Raw genomic sequence first — 14,714 nt, forward strand, 5'->3', positions numbered from 1 at the left:
CATTATATGTGCTCTTATATATGAGTATTTTAAAACAGATAAACAAAGCACAACCAAGTCGGCTATTGTTTCATGGTGCCATCAGTTTATTGCTCCCAAGTGCACTTTTTCTTCAACCAATAAATTAAATTTTTTAATAGTACAATTCAGCTATAAAATAAATAACTATTACTGCTATTAATCATTTTCTAAAGAAACACCTCCACTAAGTTAGATCAATATTTTATCATAAACTTCCATTCTCTTCAGTAATTATATTCCTTATCACATGAATGTCAAAAATTGAATTTTCAAGAGTAAAATTCAGCAACGAAATAAACGATAACTATTAGTATTAAACATTTTTCTAAAAACCACCCCACTAATTCATATCAATATTTATCATAAACTTCCATTTTATTTTAGAATTTTATTACATGAACATAAAAAATAAGCTTCAGTTTGATAACATTAAATATGCCATTAATTTATGTTAAAAAAAGTCTAATTATAATTAATTATTATTTCATGCACTGTGGTTAAGGAGTTTTCTTTTCCAACTTTTCCATCTATACTAATAAAAAGGGACAGTTGGTTGAAAAGACTATAATACCCGTTTTGGAGGGAAAAGTGAGCTGACCGTGTAATTATTTTCTTTATTTCTTTTACAAATTTATACTAATTTGAAGGGCAGAAATTATTAAAAAAAATGGGCCACTTAATTGAGTTTGGCTATCAAACCAAACCTGATGACTAATGAGAGACGAGAGAGAAAGTTGAGAAGCAAAAAAAGAAGAGGAATGAGAATGAGAGTAATGCCACCGCCGGCGGCGCCGCCGGTTAAGAATGCCGGTGCACACTAGAGAGAGCCGGCGGGCCATGTTCTTAATTTAAATGGGCATATTTAACTTTAAATTAAAGATGTTTCTAAATCTTAATTGCCCCAAAAAAATGTTATCTTGAAGTGAATAATCTATTCAATGATCACACATGATATATTTTACTTTAAATTGAACATGTTTTTAATTTTTCAATTTTGACATATAAATTTTTATTTATAATTTATTATTAATTATTTTACAATACATGTTATATAAGATTCATTTTATCTTAAAAGATTATTATTATTATTATTATTTATTTATTTTGTATAATTATTTATTTAATATATGTTTATATATAATTATTAATTTAATACAATTGTTCAGTGATCTCTCTATTTATTTTCCAAGTTGTGTTTAATTGTTTGGAAAATTATTGAAAAAAAATTATTGAGAGAATTATATTTCTATTTTTTTGTTATTATTTGTAATGTTTTTAATTGTTTATCTATTTTTAACTATAAACATCATTATATTATCTTTGTTCTCTATTTTTTAAAATTTTAATTCACTTATTTTAAAATCGATCTTCATTATTTAAAAATCTTATAAGTAGTACATAGCACAGGAGATAATAATAGTTTCTACAAAACCAACAAGGAAAAAAATAGCTCTCTCTCTCCATCTTTGCTATGGCCGCCTGAACTTCCCTCTCTATCTTCCCCAACCCCTAAAGCCCACAAATCACACGCAGCACGAGATTTGATGATTCCCCTTTTGCCCTCTTTTATTGTTCCCGCATCATAAATTAGACGTTAATGATACAGGTGTTTTCAATTTCTTCAATTTTTGGTAACCATTTTTCTTTTCTCCTGTTGATTTTTGCTGTTATTATTGTTTCCTTTTATTTTTTTTACCGCCTTTGGAAATTCTTAGCATTCTACTTGGGTTGATTTTGATCCTTTTCTCCCTCTTTCTATTTTGATCAAGTTCAGTTTAAAAGGGAGGCATAAGCTCAAATCTCGTGGAATCCGGCTTTGTTGGTGCGCTCGAGGGGAAAAAAGTTGTGATTTTGTTCGTGAATTCGGGGAATCACTTGGAAGGTTGTAGTAATTTCTGGAGCTTTAAAGGTGTTTGTATCCATATATCAGGTGATTATCGGCGAATTTAGGGTTTTTGATTTCAATTTTTGTTTTTCAGTTTCATGTTCTTGTCAGATTGCTGCACGCGGCTGATAGATACGCGTGAATTCTGTTTCTTTATCCCATGACCTTTTTCCCCCTTTTACTGTTTTCTCTTTTCTTTTTCTTTTTTATTCATCGAGGTGGTTCAGCTTGGTTTACTATTATTCTTCATTTGATTTTCTAGCTGAGAAAGTGTATCAAGTAATAAGAGGTGAAGTGGTGAATAGAGCTATCTTTCTGTGAAATTGGATGGTTGTAAAGTGTAATCATACTAAATTTACAAGTGAGGAAAAAAAGAAATGAAGGGAAACCATTTGGGATTGCTAATAAGAAGAAAGATGATTTCTATTAGTTCTCTTATGCTTTCTATTCCTATTTTATTTGATACTTGTTGTTAACGAAAGCAACCTTTCTCTAGAAGATTTGAAATTTCGTTTGAGTAATCGTTGTTTAGTTGCCTTCATACAAGAAAAGGGCTGAATGAATTTTCTGAATTTGTTTGCAGGTAAAGGGTTTTGATAGAGACATGGAGAGAGCTGAAGAATCAGGTAGTCCTAGTTGGAGCTCGTCGTTCTATATGCCTACAAGCGAGGATGTTGCTAGAGCTGTTGCAGCAGCAGCTGCAGCTGTTCGTTCTCCTCGACCGTCTGTGGTGTATTCGTCGAAAGAGGAGAATGGCGGCCAGCTTAAGAAGCTTCAGCATCAGGTCTCGAGAATGTTGAAAGGTCTATCCACTCCCCCAGAAGTTAAAAGCAGTTTATACAACCCAGAAATACTGACAAGTCAGAAGCGTCAGTGGGCTAACTTTCAATTACAAATGCTGGTGAGCTTTCTTCTCATTAATTACTAATTCGTTAGTTTGCTCGATTATCTATAGTTCCCCTACCCAAAGGGCTAGACGGCGCTGTTATGGACTTCATGGTGTATGTGGAGAAATTTGTTACTTGCTTGTAGTTTTCGTGTATCATTGGGTCATTAAAGCTTGCAGGATCACAAAGTAAGGAAGGAGCCATCAAAGCTTTTTGAGAGCATGGTGGTTGTTGGACTTCCTCCTAGTTCTGATGTTCAAGCACTCCAAAATCTGTACTTGGCTAGAAAATTTGAAGGTCCAGGGAAATTGCGAAGTGCACTTGGTAGTCAGAATCAGTGCCGTATAGAACCTAACCTTGAGCCGCAGGTATTGATTATGGTTTTTTTGTTTAGTCATAATTTTGTGTCTTTATGTAATATGTGAGATATTTACGATTATTAATGCAATAAATCTCTTCCTGCGAATATCAGGTCTTGTTTGTTTATCCTCCAGAAAAGCAACTACCGTTAAAGTACAAGGATCTCCTTTCTTTCTGCTTTCCAAACGGGGTAGAGGTAGGGTGAATTATAGCTCTTTTTAGCCTCTCATTAGTCTTTATCCTTGGTGATTTGTGTGTATATCTTTTCTGGAAACTTGAGTTGTACAGAAATTTTATGACACAGAGATAATTACACCTCTCGGAATTTCCCTCTCTTTTCTTCAGAGTCTAGCCTGACGCCAATCTGTCCCTATACTAAAATAAAAATTGAATCTTTGTTACAGGTGAATGCTGTTGAGAGAACGCCATCAATGAGTGAATTGAATGAGATACTTCTGGGACAGGTATTCTTCGTGCTTGATTTATGCATATCCAGTCAGAGCAAGTTGTGATAAAATAATAAATTGTCAAATTTTGTTAGAAGATTATTAAAGTACCAACTGTTTTAAAAAGTTAATTAGGCTTTATATTGAATTATGAACTTCTGATCATTTTATAAAAGTATATTCAAGTCATCATTGTAGAAGATGGTAGTTTTAGAAGTGGTGATTCAGTTTGCTGTGGGAAGTCTTATCAAATGCGTCTTCCACAATAGCCTTTTGGTTTTGTCCTCCCAACTTTTATTTTTATGTTCTTCCATTTTATTAAGGAGTGGTTGGAGAAGAGGTGGATGGGAGATATTTTAGACTGTATATATATATATATTTCCATGGGCTCCCTCACCGATCCCACCCCGAAAAAATGAAGAAAAAAAATCTGAAGTAACTCTTTCTGCGGAACCTTTTCTGTTGTAGCTTTCTCTTGATGCTTTTTATTGACCCAAATATCATAGAGCATGAGTCTCCCATATTATGATTTCATTTTTTTGTCTTGCCGACTGTCTCCTGAATAGCTCTGGTACTCTACTTACAGGAGCATCTCAAACAGAGTGATTTGTCATTTGTCTTCCGGCTGCAGGTACATTGAAAAATATTTTATTGCTATTGCTTTCTGAAGTTTGTTAAGTAATTTAAGATATCTTCTCACATTTTTGGAGTTACTTTCTTAGTCTTAGCCCAACGAAGCCCTTGTTGTATCATTGTATGGATCAGTGAGTTTGCCTTCCTGCTGAGGATTATCCATTTATATGGCTATTTTATTCGTAAAACATGAGCATCTTTGACCTATTTCCACTAGGGGATTATTTTAGCACGTTGTGAACTTTATTCCTCTTTTATTCTATTGTTCAAAATGCGAATCAATATGTTGAGCAACGTTTTCTTCTCTACCATTCGTCACAAAAATGCGGTGTACCCTGTTTTTTATGCTACCTGATTTTTACTAGACGTTCATTTTTTTTCTGCATTCAGGTTGCTGATTCTTCAACTCTTTATGGTTGCTGTGTTTTGGTTGAAGAAATGATACAAAAGCCGTCCGGGTTGATCTCTACTGTTTCTGATGGGCAACCTGCCTGTTCAAGTCGGAGCCGCTATATTTTGATGACACGTCGTTGTTACTGCATTCTTTCCAGGCTTCCATTTTTCGAGCTACATTTTGGCGTGTTAAATAGGTTGCTGAATACGTTCTCTAGTGCACTATTTCATAGTAATTCTTGTTAGAACCTACCTATATTGATAATCCAATACCGACTTTTATATTTTAACATCTTTACACATAATGCCGCAGTTTCTTACACTTTACTTTTGTGCTTTAGCATCTTTACGGAAGAGAGGTTGGAGCGATTGACGAAGCAGATAAATGGTTTGGATTTAGACTCACCTGTGGGCTGCGATATGGTTGAAACATTAGAAGAGAGAGCTGAAAGTTTACCGCTGACTGATGGAGCACCCAACACACATGATGGGGCAGTTGATTCTTCGGAGTCGAGTACAAACGACTCTATCTCAGGAAGCCCAATTAACAATATATCTCAGTTTGAACTTCATAATGGCAGTGATGTCCCTCTTGATCCTGAAATAGAAAAACTAGCTTCTTGGGAAGAGCCGGCAGCTGAAGTTGATTCACCTATTACTGACAATCTCAGTGCAAAGCAGTCATTTGAAAGGCGATTACCAAATTCTGTATTACCATTCATCCGGTACCAACAATGTGAAAGTTCCGAGTCATCCCCCAGGTATATATATATATATATACATATATATTTTTTCTTTTGTTGCAAATATTTGCATATAAAACCTCATCATTTGAAGATGCTTATGTTTCTTTCTAGTGGTGAAGAATATGATATGATCACACTATGCTTGAATTATAGTTTTAGCCCCATCATTGATTTATACTTTGCATCTGGATGTTAAGAAAGGTTTTGTAATCGGTTGCTGCAGTTTTCGAGCATCACCATGTGAAGATAGGGATTTTAGATGTGATTATGAAGAGGCAGATGCAGAAGAAGCATGTTCATCTGGTCGAGATATCTTCAGTGAACAAAGTGATATCCTTGAGTGGGCAAAGGTTAAGATCAGAAGTGGCTTTCGATTTCTGCCGCATGATTTATAATTTTGCATGCCTCCTGAAGTGTTTTCTTTCCATTCACGCACTTTTTTTCAGGCAAACAACCACGGATCCTTGCAAATAATTTGTGAATATTACCAATTATCTTACCCCGCACGTGGTTCAACAATCATGTTCAACCCTCTGGGTCACCTTCATCCTCTAGAATATCATAGACCCGACGAATCAGTTCTACCCATTGCAGGTTCAAAAATCGATCTGAGATCTTGCAATACAAGTTTGGCGTTTTCTGAGGTATGCTTGGGCGGCCTTATTGCATAATTTACTACGCTAACTCTCCTAGAAAGAGCCTCAAATTTTAATATTTGTCAATTTTGACTGAAGACTTCAAGGGGTTATTCCCCTGTTAATGAATAAATTATGTTTCGCTTTATTGTTTGGAATGTTATATTTACTATTATACACTCTTCTGTTTAGGCCCACAGCGCGCTCGTTGTGGAAGAGGAGGCAGCTGCTTTATCAGTGTGGGCTATCGCTTGCTTATGTGGTACCCTAAGACTGGAGCATGTAAGTCCACATTGATATATGTGTTTTCACGTCCCTCTATACTGATTTAATCTACTTGTAGAATTAATTATCTGTCGTCTTTTATAGGTGTTGACATTATTTGCAGGAGCCCTACTGGAGAAGCAGATTGTCATTGTCTGTTCAAATTTGGTATGTCTGTAGTCGTATACTGAAATTGTGTTGTGATAAGCTTAATCTCTGGAAAACATGCTCCGTCATTTTCCTAGTCCTCATTTTCTCGACATGCCTATGTTTCTAACTTATTTTTTTTTTGTGTTATCCAATTTATACTCGAAATCAAGTTTGGTTAACTCAATTGCTTGCTTGTGCAGGGTATTTTGTCTGCTTTAGTTCTATCAATTATCCCCCTGATTCGGCCTTATCAGTGGCAGAGCTTGTTAATGCCGGTAATTTCCTGTTTCCTTCTTGGGATTATTTATCATAACATCGCTTATTTCATGGATACGTTTACTAACAAAATGATCTTCAGGTACTTCCAAATGACATGCTGGACTTTCTGGATGCACCTGTCCCATACATAGTGAGTTTTTTGTATCCTTACTTAATGTTTTACTATTATTTTACATCCGAATTGAATCTCAGGTGATTTTCTCAATAGTGACACTTACGGTGAATTTATTTGTCAGTGGCTAATGCTCTTCATTTTGTTTTACTTAGAGAAAAATTATTTTTCTTTTGAAAATATTTACATTATGTTTTTTCGAGCAGGTAGGTGTAAAGAATAAAACAGAGCTGCAGGCAAAGTTAACTAATGTTATTGTGGTCGATGCAAATAAAAACCAGGTACAACTTATTGTCGTTCAAGACTGATCAGTCGAGAAGGGATTCCGTGTTTGCAATCTAATGCCTCTGATTATCGAATATCGATTGTGAAATGTATCCAATCTAGTAAACCAACTTTATCACCCGATGCCCAGTGATCCAGCTACTTGCTTGATTAAATTTCATGCACGAATGCATTGAAAGGTTAATCTTGCGCCATATGATTTCTCCTTTTTAACCTCCTTCCATCTATTTACCCTCTATAATCAGTTCTACAAATTATGACCAAGAAATTTTACGCTTAGAACCACACGCTTTTTGAAGCTATAATTTCCCTCAATGCTGCATATTCTATTTTAACATCGCTGCATTTATTGCTTTGAGATGTTCTCACTCCAAAATTTCTATTTATACTTGATCATGTACTTTCTTACGATGTACTTTTTTACCTTCGTTTCTCGATAGGTGAAATCACCGTCACTACCACAGCTACCTCAACAGAGAGAACTGCACTCACTCCTCAGTCCTTTTCATGAGAAACTGGTCGGAGAAAGTTACTTAGGGAAGAAAAGGCCAATCTACGAATGCACTGATGTGCAGGTGGTGATTTAAACGCCCCTTCATTGTCATTTGCCAACTTCTTAATTCATTTGTATTATTTGGGCATAGATAGTCTGTGACATTAGTGGCAGATTTTGCAACTATTGATTGAAGAGCTTCCTATTAATTTTTTTTACTTCTCTGACAAATGCAGAAAGAAGCTGCCAAAGGCTTTCTGTATGTGCTGCGGTCTTACTTGGACTCTCTCTGTTCTAACCTTCGTTCTCACACAATCACTAATGTCCAATCAAACGACGATAAGGTCTGTTTTTATTGTTATCCTAATCTATGTGGTGTCGTATTCCGAACATTGATTTTTTCCAATGTTGATTTTGGTCTCTAATTTCCAAAAGAGTTGTGCTATATAATATCTGTTATGTTCTTATTACTGATCAGGTATCTCTGCTGTTAAAAGAGAGTTTCATCGAGTCATTCCCCAGTCGGAATCGCCCTTTCATGAAGGTGCGTAAAATCTCTACTTGAAGTGCATCATTTTTATTTCGATACGTGTTCATGTCATCACATCTCGATTTAATCTTCCTGTGTTGGACAAACAGCTCTTCTTGGATACGCAGCTCTTCTCTGTACATACGGATTTTATACTCTCTTTCTTCCAGAAGGAATAGTGTAAAGGTAAGCCGCCCTCAGTGCTGGCTGGCAACCCGATGGATGGATCGGGACACAATTCTTGCAACGCATACCAAAATCTACAGTTTCCTCCAATTTATCTCATAAATTTTGTCTCTCATATAGAAGAAGATGATGACTTATTTAACTGATACTAAAATTTAGGTTAGAGAGAACTGTTATGTATGTGCCTTAGATATGCAATAGATTTTAAGACATCATGTATTTTATTAGTGGAGTTTTGAGCCATTTTTCGACCTCTTCTATGTACAACATTATTCTCCAACGAGACGTACTTTGGGTGATAATATGAACTGACAAAAATAATTATAGATTAATCGAATAATTTCGAGCTATTGTGTTTTCCTTCAAATAATTTTGTTCGGCCGGATTTTCAGGCCAAATTGTCCCTTCAGACTGGTTCGGTTGGAACCAGTCTGTCGAGTTGGATCATGTCATTTTTGGCCTGAACCAGTCTTTGAGTGATAACATGAACTGACAAAAATAATTGTCTTTGAGTGATAATATGAACTTACAAAAATAATTATAGATTAATTGAATAATTTCGAGCTATTGTGTTTTCCTTCAAATAATTTTGTTCGGCCGGATTTTCAGGCCAAATTGTCCCTTCAGACTGGTTCGGCTGGAACCAGTCTGTCGAGTTGGATCATGTCATTTTTGATAGCTCTATACGGAAACTATGAAAACTTTACCGACAGATGGACTTCAGCCGTGAAAAAATTGCAATGGTGCAAATCTGCCGGAATCTAATTTACCGGCAGATTTTTGGTGTTTACCGGCGGATTCGTCAGTGGATAAAACGTGCTTTTTTTTGGTAGTGGGTTGGCATTTTGACCAAGTGGGTCCATAAATATTGAAGGCTGAATGAATGAAATAAAAATTTGGGTAGGGGTGAAAAAAATGGATAGAAGGTTTGTTTGTTATGTAAGTAACCATTTCTGCAAGTCTGTGTGTCTGCCTTGGAAGAGTGATAATTGCGTAGGACCACTCTTTTCTCAATTTTATTTGGGACAAAAGTAAATGAAGAAAGATAGAACTATTTGATTGTGATTTCTCACGTTTGCTATGTCACATTATTGATTTTCAAACGACAATGTTTGGATGGATAGTAAGGCCTTATTATGGGGCTTGACTGTTAGTAATATAATCACATAAATAATCGTCTCTTTAGTCTTAATTGTTGTCGGATTAGACTACTGGTGAGATAGTCACATAAATAATCACAAATGTATAAGAAACACAAATTATTCACTCAATTCATATGTGATGTATCTTTACATCTGAGGACAATACAATGTCAATAATTTCACTCTATAATCTTTGTATACCATTACAATGAGAAATGAGTAAGATTACTATTGCATTCTCTTTGATGAGTAAGATTATTTCTTATATTTTTAATTTTTCTTCATTGTGAAGATTATGGATTTTATTCAAAAAAAATGTTGGCTTTTATTCTATTTAGCTGTCACTTAAATTCACAAAAACTGTCACTGTTAATCCACATATCGTCTGGTTGAGTACACATATTTCCTAAAGTTATGAAATTTGAAAAAAAAATACCCAAGAAAAATTAGGAAATGATAATTTGGAAAGTTGCACTATTTTTATTTTCATTATTCTTAGTACTATTACTTTTCTTATTAGATAAAATATCTCATTAATTTTATTGTTTTCATAATTTTTACTAATTACTCCAAAATTAATCTGTAAAAAATTGCTAATTTTTACAAATAAAAGATCTCGAAGATATCCAATATCAAGTCTAAAGGGACAACTAATTACTGACTCTATCATATCATACAAAATAACTTTTCAAATTTGATTATTCAATATATTTATTACTCCGTAATAGATAAGAAAAATGTTCCATTTAATACATGAAAATGATTTGGTAGCGAATAAGGAGTAGTTTTGCTTGAGAAAGTGAGAGAAATTAAGCAATGGGTTATAATGTCAGAAAAGAGTAGATATGGTAATCAATGGATGTATTTGTTCCCAACCTACCAACTACATATTATTGATTTAACATTCAAAAATTCGGCAGTAATAATTTTATTTTTATTAAATCTGGTTAGATGCAAGACAAATTTATTCCATCAACTTATGAAAAATAAATGTGCCTTTCCCAAATCAGCATTTCTTCCATTTTTCACTTAAGTTTAAGAGAAGCATAATACAACTATTAAATTTTACCGAGAGCAACCTCATTCATTAGAGCATAACTAATAATACGTTGACACAGATGCACCCTATTAGGACGGAGGGGGCTTAAGTCACTACCATACAGATTATTCCCCTTCTTTTTCCAAAGAAATCCTATTAGAGCATTAGCAATGGGGCGCCCTAAGGCGCGCCCTATGGCGCGCCACGTCAGTAGTTTTATCCTCCTACCTCCCCACCTGCAGTGGGGCGCCCTAAGGTGCGCCATATGGCGCGCCACATCATCATTTTATTGTTTTGTTTAATTAATTTAACTGTTTTCAAATAACAAGTAACGAGTAACCACAAAGGGGCGGACGATGGCACGGACGATGGCCATCGTCCGCGCTATCCTCGGCGACCGAAGTATCGGGCGCGACTATCCTCCGCGCCCTATGGCGCGCACCCGCAATGGGTGCGGACGATGGATGGCGCGGACGATGCGCGCCATCGGGCGTGCCATCGTCCGCCCATTGCGGATGCCCTAACTATTAACAGCGACCCATCACCGTAAAAATCATGGCTTCGCCTCTATCTACTGTCTACAACAAGTGGTGGCTAGAGTACTCATTGCACGTAACAACATCAAGCAAACAATCACGAGAAAAATACATCTATTTTAATTAAAATTCATACTACTACTACTACTATTACTATATATTTATAAGAAATTAGATTTAAGGTTGGGGATTTAATTTGTTTCTAGTAATTGTGAGGGTAACAATGAAAATGGGACAATTGATCGACTATCTTGTCTTGTGGAATACTAGGACCATTTGTACATTGAATTGTTAATTCATTGTACTATAATCAGATGAACAGAACAATGCAGCAACGTCATTTTTCATTTACGAATTTCACCAATTTAATTAGGTATCAGGGCCATACATCTATTTTTGTCAGAATTCATGACCCATATTGTTAGTATTTCAGTAATTCCGCATGCATTCGAAAGTACAAAAGGTTATACATTTAAATACTATACTACATAACCATCAGTTTTGTAAAATACGATAAATGTTATACTACAACACGTTGCGTCGTTCGTGAGCATCACTCTCGTTTAATGTAGGTTTTATGTTATTTATTTTATTTGATTATAATTTTATAATATATTCACATATGTAACATGAAAACTAGACATTAAACGAGACATGTAATCAATGTCGAATCAAGGATAGGTTGAGAAATTAGTGTCGAAATTAGCTGTAGTTTAACATGTAAAGCTGATGGCGTATGTAGAGTCAAGTCAAGGAATCCCAACGTATGTCAATATATATTGAGGCAAGTCGACTGATCTCATCGCCTGTCAATGAGAATCGAAAAACTCTAGTAGTATTAAATTTGACTTTTGGAGCTGCCAATAACCTATAAATCGGCAGCATCAATCTTTTTAACTATTGTCGATCTTAAAAATTTAGTTTTTTAAGTCATCGTAATTTAACGAATAATAATTTTTTTTGAAAAAAAATTTATACTACTAGTATAAAACTTTCCTCAATGGAAACACCCCGTTTGTTACCAGGAAAGTAATATGATTCGTGGAATTTTAAAATCTAGTGTTTGTTACAATAATAAGAAAATAAGGAAACTAATCTGATTCCTAAAATGAAGGAAAGTAAGTGGGAAAATGTGGATTATGATTCCTTAGCCTAAAGCTGTTATTCTTTTACCCTGATTTGTGGGTTTTTAAAATAAGGAACAAAAAAATACGATAAAAATATGATGTCTCTTATTTTTGCCGATTTCTCTTCTACCGAATTTCACCTCCATCGATTTCTCACCTCTACCGAGTTATCATTTCCTTTTAAATCTTTCAGTTTCATGGTTATTTCCATTATCAAGTAAGTTCTCCATAGATTTTTTTTTCAATTTTTTCAATTCATAAATATGGTGTATCGATCGTGTGTAATTGACTGTAATTGATACTATCAAAAATCCAAAAAGCACACACACCCACATCTTTGTGCGTATATTATCACCAAGAAAATATTTTTGTAATTACCTGTAATTGGTTGATTCATTTTTTATTTAGTTGTTTATTTTGTTGATTGAATGTCTGCTACTTGACGCTGCTACTCATATTGATGAATTCATTCTTCCTTTGGTCTTCTTTTCCTTTTCCCTTTCTTTTTCTGTAACTATTTATTGTGCAAACTGCGAAACCAATTTTGTATATTTGCTTTGGATGTCAAGTAAGCTATGCATATTCCATATTTTCATTATTACATCTTTTTCTTGGTTAAATTTTTCTCAGTCAAGCTATGGTATCAAACTATCAGTTACTATGTTTCTTCGATTTTGTAGAGTTTATGTGCACATTTTTAAGCTAAGGCCTACTAGAAATCTAACTATTGATGAGCAAGTCGTTATTTTCTTGTACATGCTAACACATTATTAAAAGAATCGTACAATAAAAACTAATTTCATGATAATAATGTCGATAATATATATTTATAGCATATATTTATAATAAATTAACTATTATATTTCTTAATTTATTTTTTAAATCAAAATCTAAAATTCAAAATATTATCATATTTCCAAACACAGGAAAGGATAATTACTTATATCCATTTAAGATTCCCTGTATTTCATTCCCTTTCGATCCCCTACGAAAACAACACTAGTATTTAAAACTAGTAATCCAACTTGTGATAGCTTCTATCTATCTATTTAAATTTTAATTTTAATAAAATTACCTACGTCAGAAATATATATAGTGTGTGTACAGAAAACCAGTTTTCTTTTTTCACTATAAAATTTCTAATGAAGAGTAGTGCAATAGGAAACTTTCCAAAAATTTACTGTGATGTACATCTGCAGAAAATTTAGGAACTGGGTAGATGAAGAAATGCGGCAATATGACATCATTAATATGATTACAATTTTAATTTTTTCTATTTACAAACATAGTAAATATCTACTTCACATCTAATGATAATATCTATCATAACTTTTAGTGATTTTATTAAATAGATTCCAAATTTTAAATTTAATCAATTATATCCCCATTTTTAGCACTTATATTCATTTTATCCTAACCTTTCAACTTGTCAATTTTACATTCATATTTTCAACTTTTAGTGATTTTATAGTACTTGTTTCAAAATATAAGTTGAATACAATATTTCATTTTAATCGCAACTCATAGTTTGATTTTATCCGCCACATCATATCGCAACTCTTAGTTTGAAGTGAAATTTCGATTATAAAAAATCGATATAAGTAAAAAAATCTAGTACTCCCTCCGTTTCATCATAGTTGAGGCAAAACTTTTCGGCACGAAGTTTAAAAATGAATGTTGAATGTGTTAAATAAATAGATAAAAAAGTAAAAGAGGGAAAAAAGTAGAGAGAATAAAGTAGAAAGTGAATAAAGTAGAGAGAATAAAGTAAGAGAGAGTGTAGTAAGAAAGAGAAAAAAGTTACTATATAGGGAAATGACTCAACTATAAGGGAACTTCCCAGAATAGAAAAAATGACTCAACTATGGAGAAACGGAGGGAGTACTATATAGTATTAGTAGTAGTAGTAATTGATAAGCTAAAGAGATAATGGTCCCTAAAATCACACGTTTTTACTGAATTTGTTATTTTCAACGAACTTAAAACTAAGTCACTAATATTTAACATGTTTGATTTTTCATTAAATTAAATTTAACCTTGCACGCCGGAATATGTAAGTGAAGCAAGAGATCAATACAGTGGCAGACACAGTAAGGAAGGAGGAGGGGCTTAAGTTTTCTACTTAATTTTTTTGAAAAAAATCTCAAACACTCTTTAGCCCATGCTAAGTTAATCGTATTAGAGAGTAAATCATCAAAAATGGAATAAAAAAAGGTGCTGAACTGAGTTTTTGGAATCAAAATTGCAGAGGTGAATTTTTTGAGATGAAAATGGCTGTCATCGTGTTGAGGAAGAAGACACATTTTTACAAAAGTTAACAATATTATATTAGTAATAGTAAAAAGTTTTATCGAACGAAGTGTAGATATTGGGACTAGTTCTAATAAACTGCCTTGTTTCACAAACACAAAAGTAAAATCAATTTAAAATTTTTAATAACATTTTCTGTTTACAACATTCTAAATTGATAATTTAGCCTTTTTTATCAAAAATTTAGAACAATATTATTTTAGAGAGTGTAAAAACATTCTAAATTGATAATTTAGCCTTTTTTAGCCAAAAATTT

General features: G+C 33.7%; 1 protein-coding gene across 2 annotated transcripts; it reads left to right on the forward strand.

Annotated features, from left to right (window-relative positions):
* Positions 1-1,447: 1,447 nt before the first annotated feature.
* LOC121800007 lies at positions 1,448-8,654 on the forward strand. Of its 2 annotated transcripts, none has more exons than XM_042199545.1 (20): positions 1,448-1,652; positions 1,796-1,951; positions 2,490-2,807; positions 2,973-3,161; positions 3,266-3,349; positions 3,558-3,617; positions 4,186-4,230; positions 4,623-4,822; positions 4,967-5,386; positions 5,595-5,721; positions 5,818-6,015; positions 6,199-6,288; positions 6,376-6,438; positions 6,621-6,695; positions 6,779-6,829; positions 7,018-7,092; positions 7,537-7,671; positions 7,826-7,933; positions 8,068-8,133; positions 8,229-8,654. In XM_042199545.1, exons 3-20 carry the CDS (start codon positions 2,511-2,513, stop codon positions 8,295-8,297), a joined length of 2,352 nt encoding a protein of 783 aa, XP_042055479.1. In that variant the 5' UTR covers positions 1,448-1,652; positions 1,796-1,951; positions 2,490-2,510; the 3' UTR covers positions 8,298-8,654. The 2 variants fall into 2 exon arrangements, with proteins under 2 accessions (XP_042055479.1, XP_042055480.1); XM_042199546.1 differs by having other exon boundaries at positions 1,448-1,627.
* Positions 8,655-14,714: the final 6,060 nt, after the last annotated feature.

Source organism: Salvia splendens, chromosome 4, assembly GCF_004379255.2.
Source record: "Salvia splendens isolate huo1 chromosome 4, SspV2, whole genome shotgun sequence".
NCBI lineage: Eukaryota > Viridiplantae > Streptophyta > Magnoliopsida > Lamiales > Lamiaceae > Salvia > Salvia splendens.

Bases quoted from the DNA above. Each gene is read 5' to 3' on its own strand.
- LOC121800007 (XM_042199545.1), top strand. From the start codon at position 2,511: ATGGAGAGAGCTGAAGAATCAGGTAGTCCTAGTTGGAGCTCGTCGTTC. The intron at 4,231-4,622 runs GTACATTGAAAA...TTCTGCATTCAG, and splicing joins CATTTGTCTTCCGGCTGCAG to GTTGCTGATTCTTCAACTCT. The intron at 6,289-6,375 runs GTAAGTCCACAT...CGTCTTTTATAG, and splicing joins GTACCCTAAGACTGGAGCAT to GTGTTGACATTATTTGCAGG.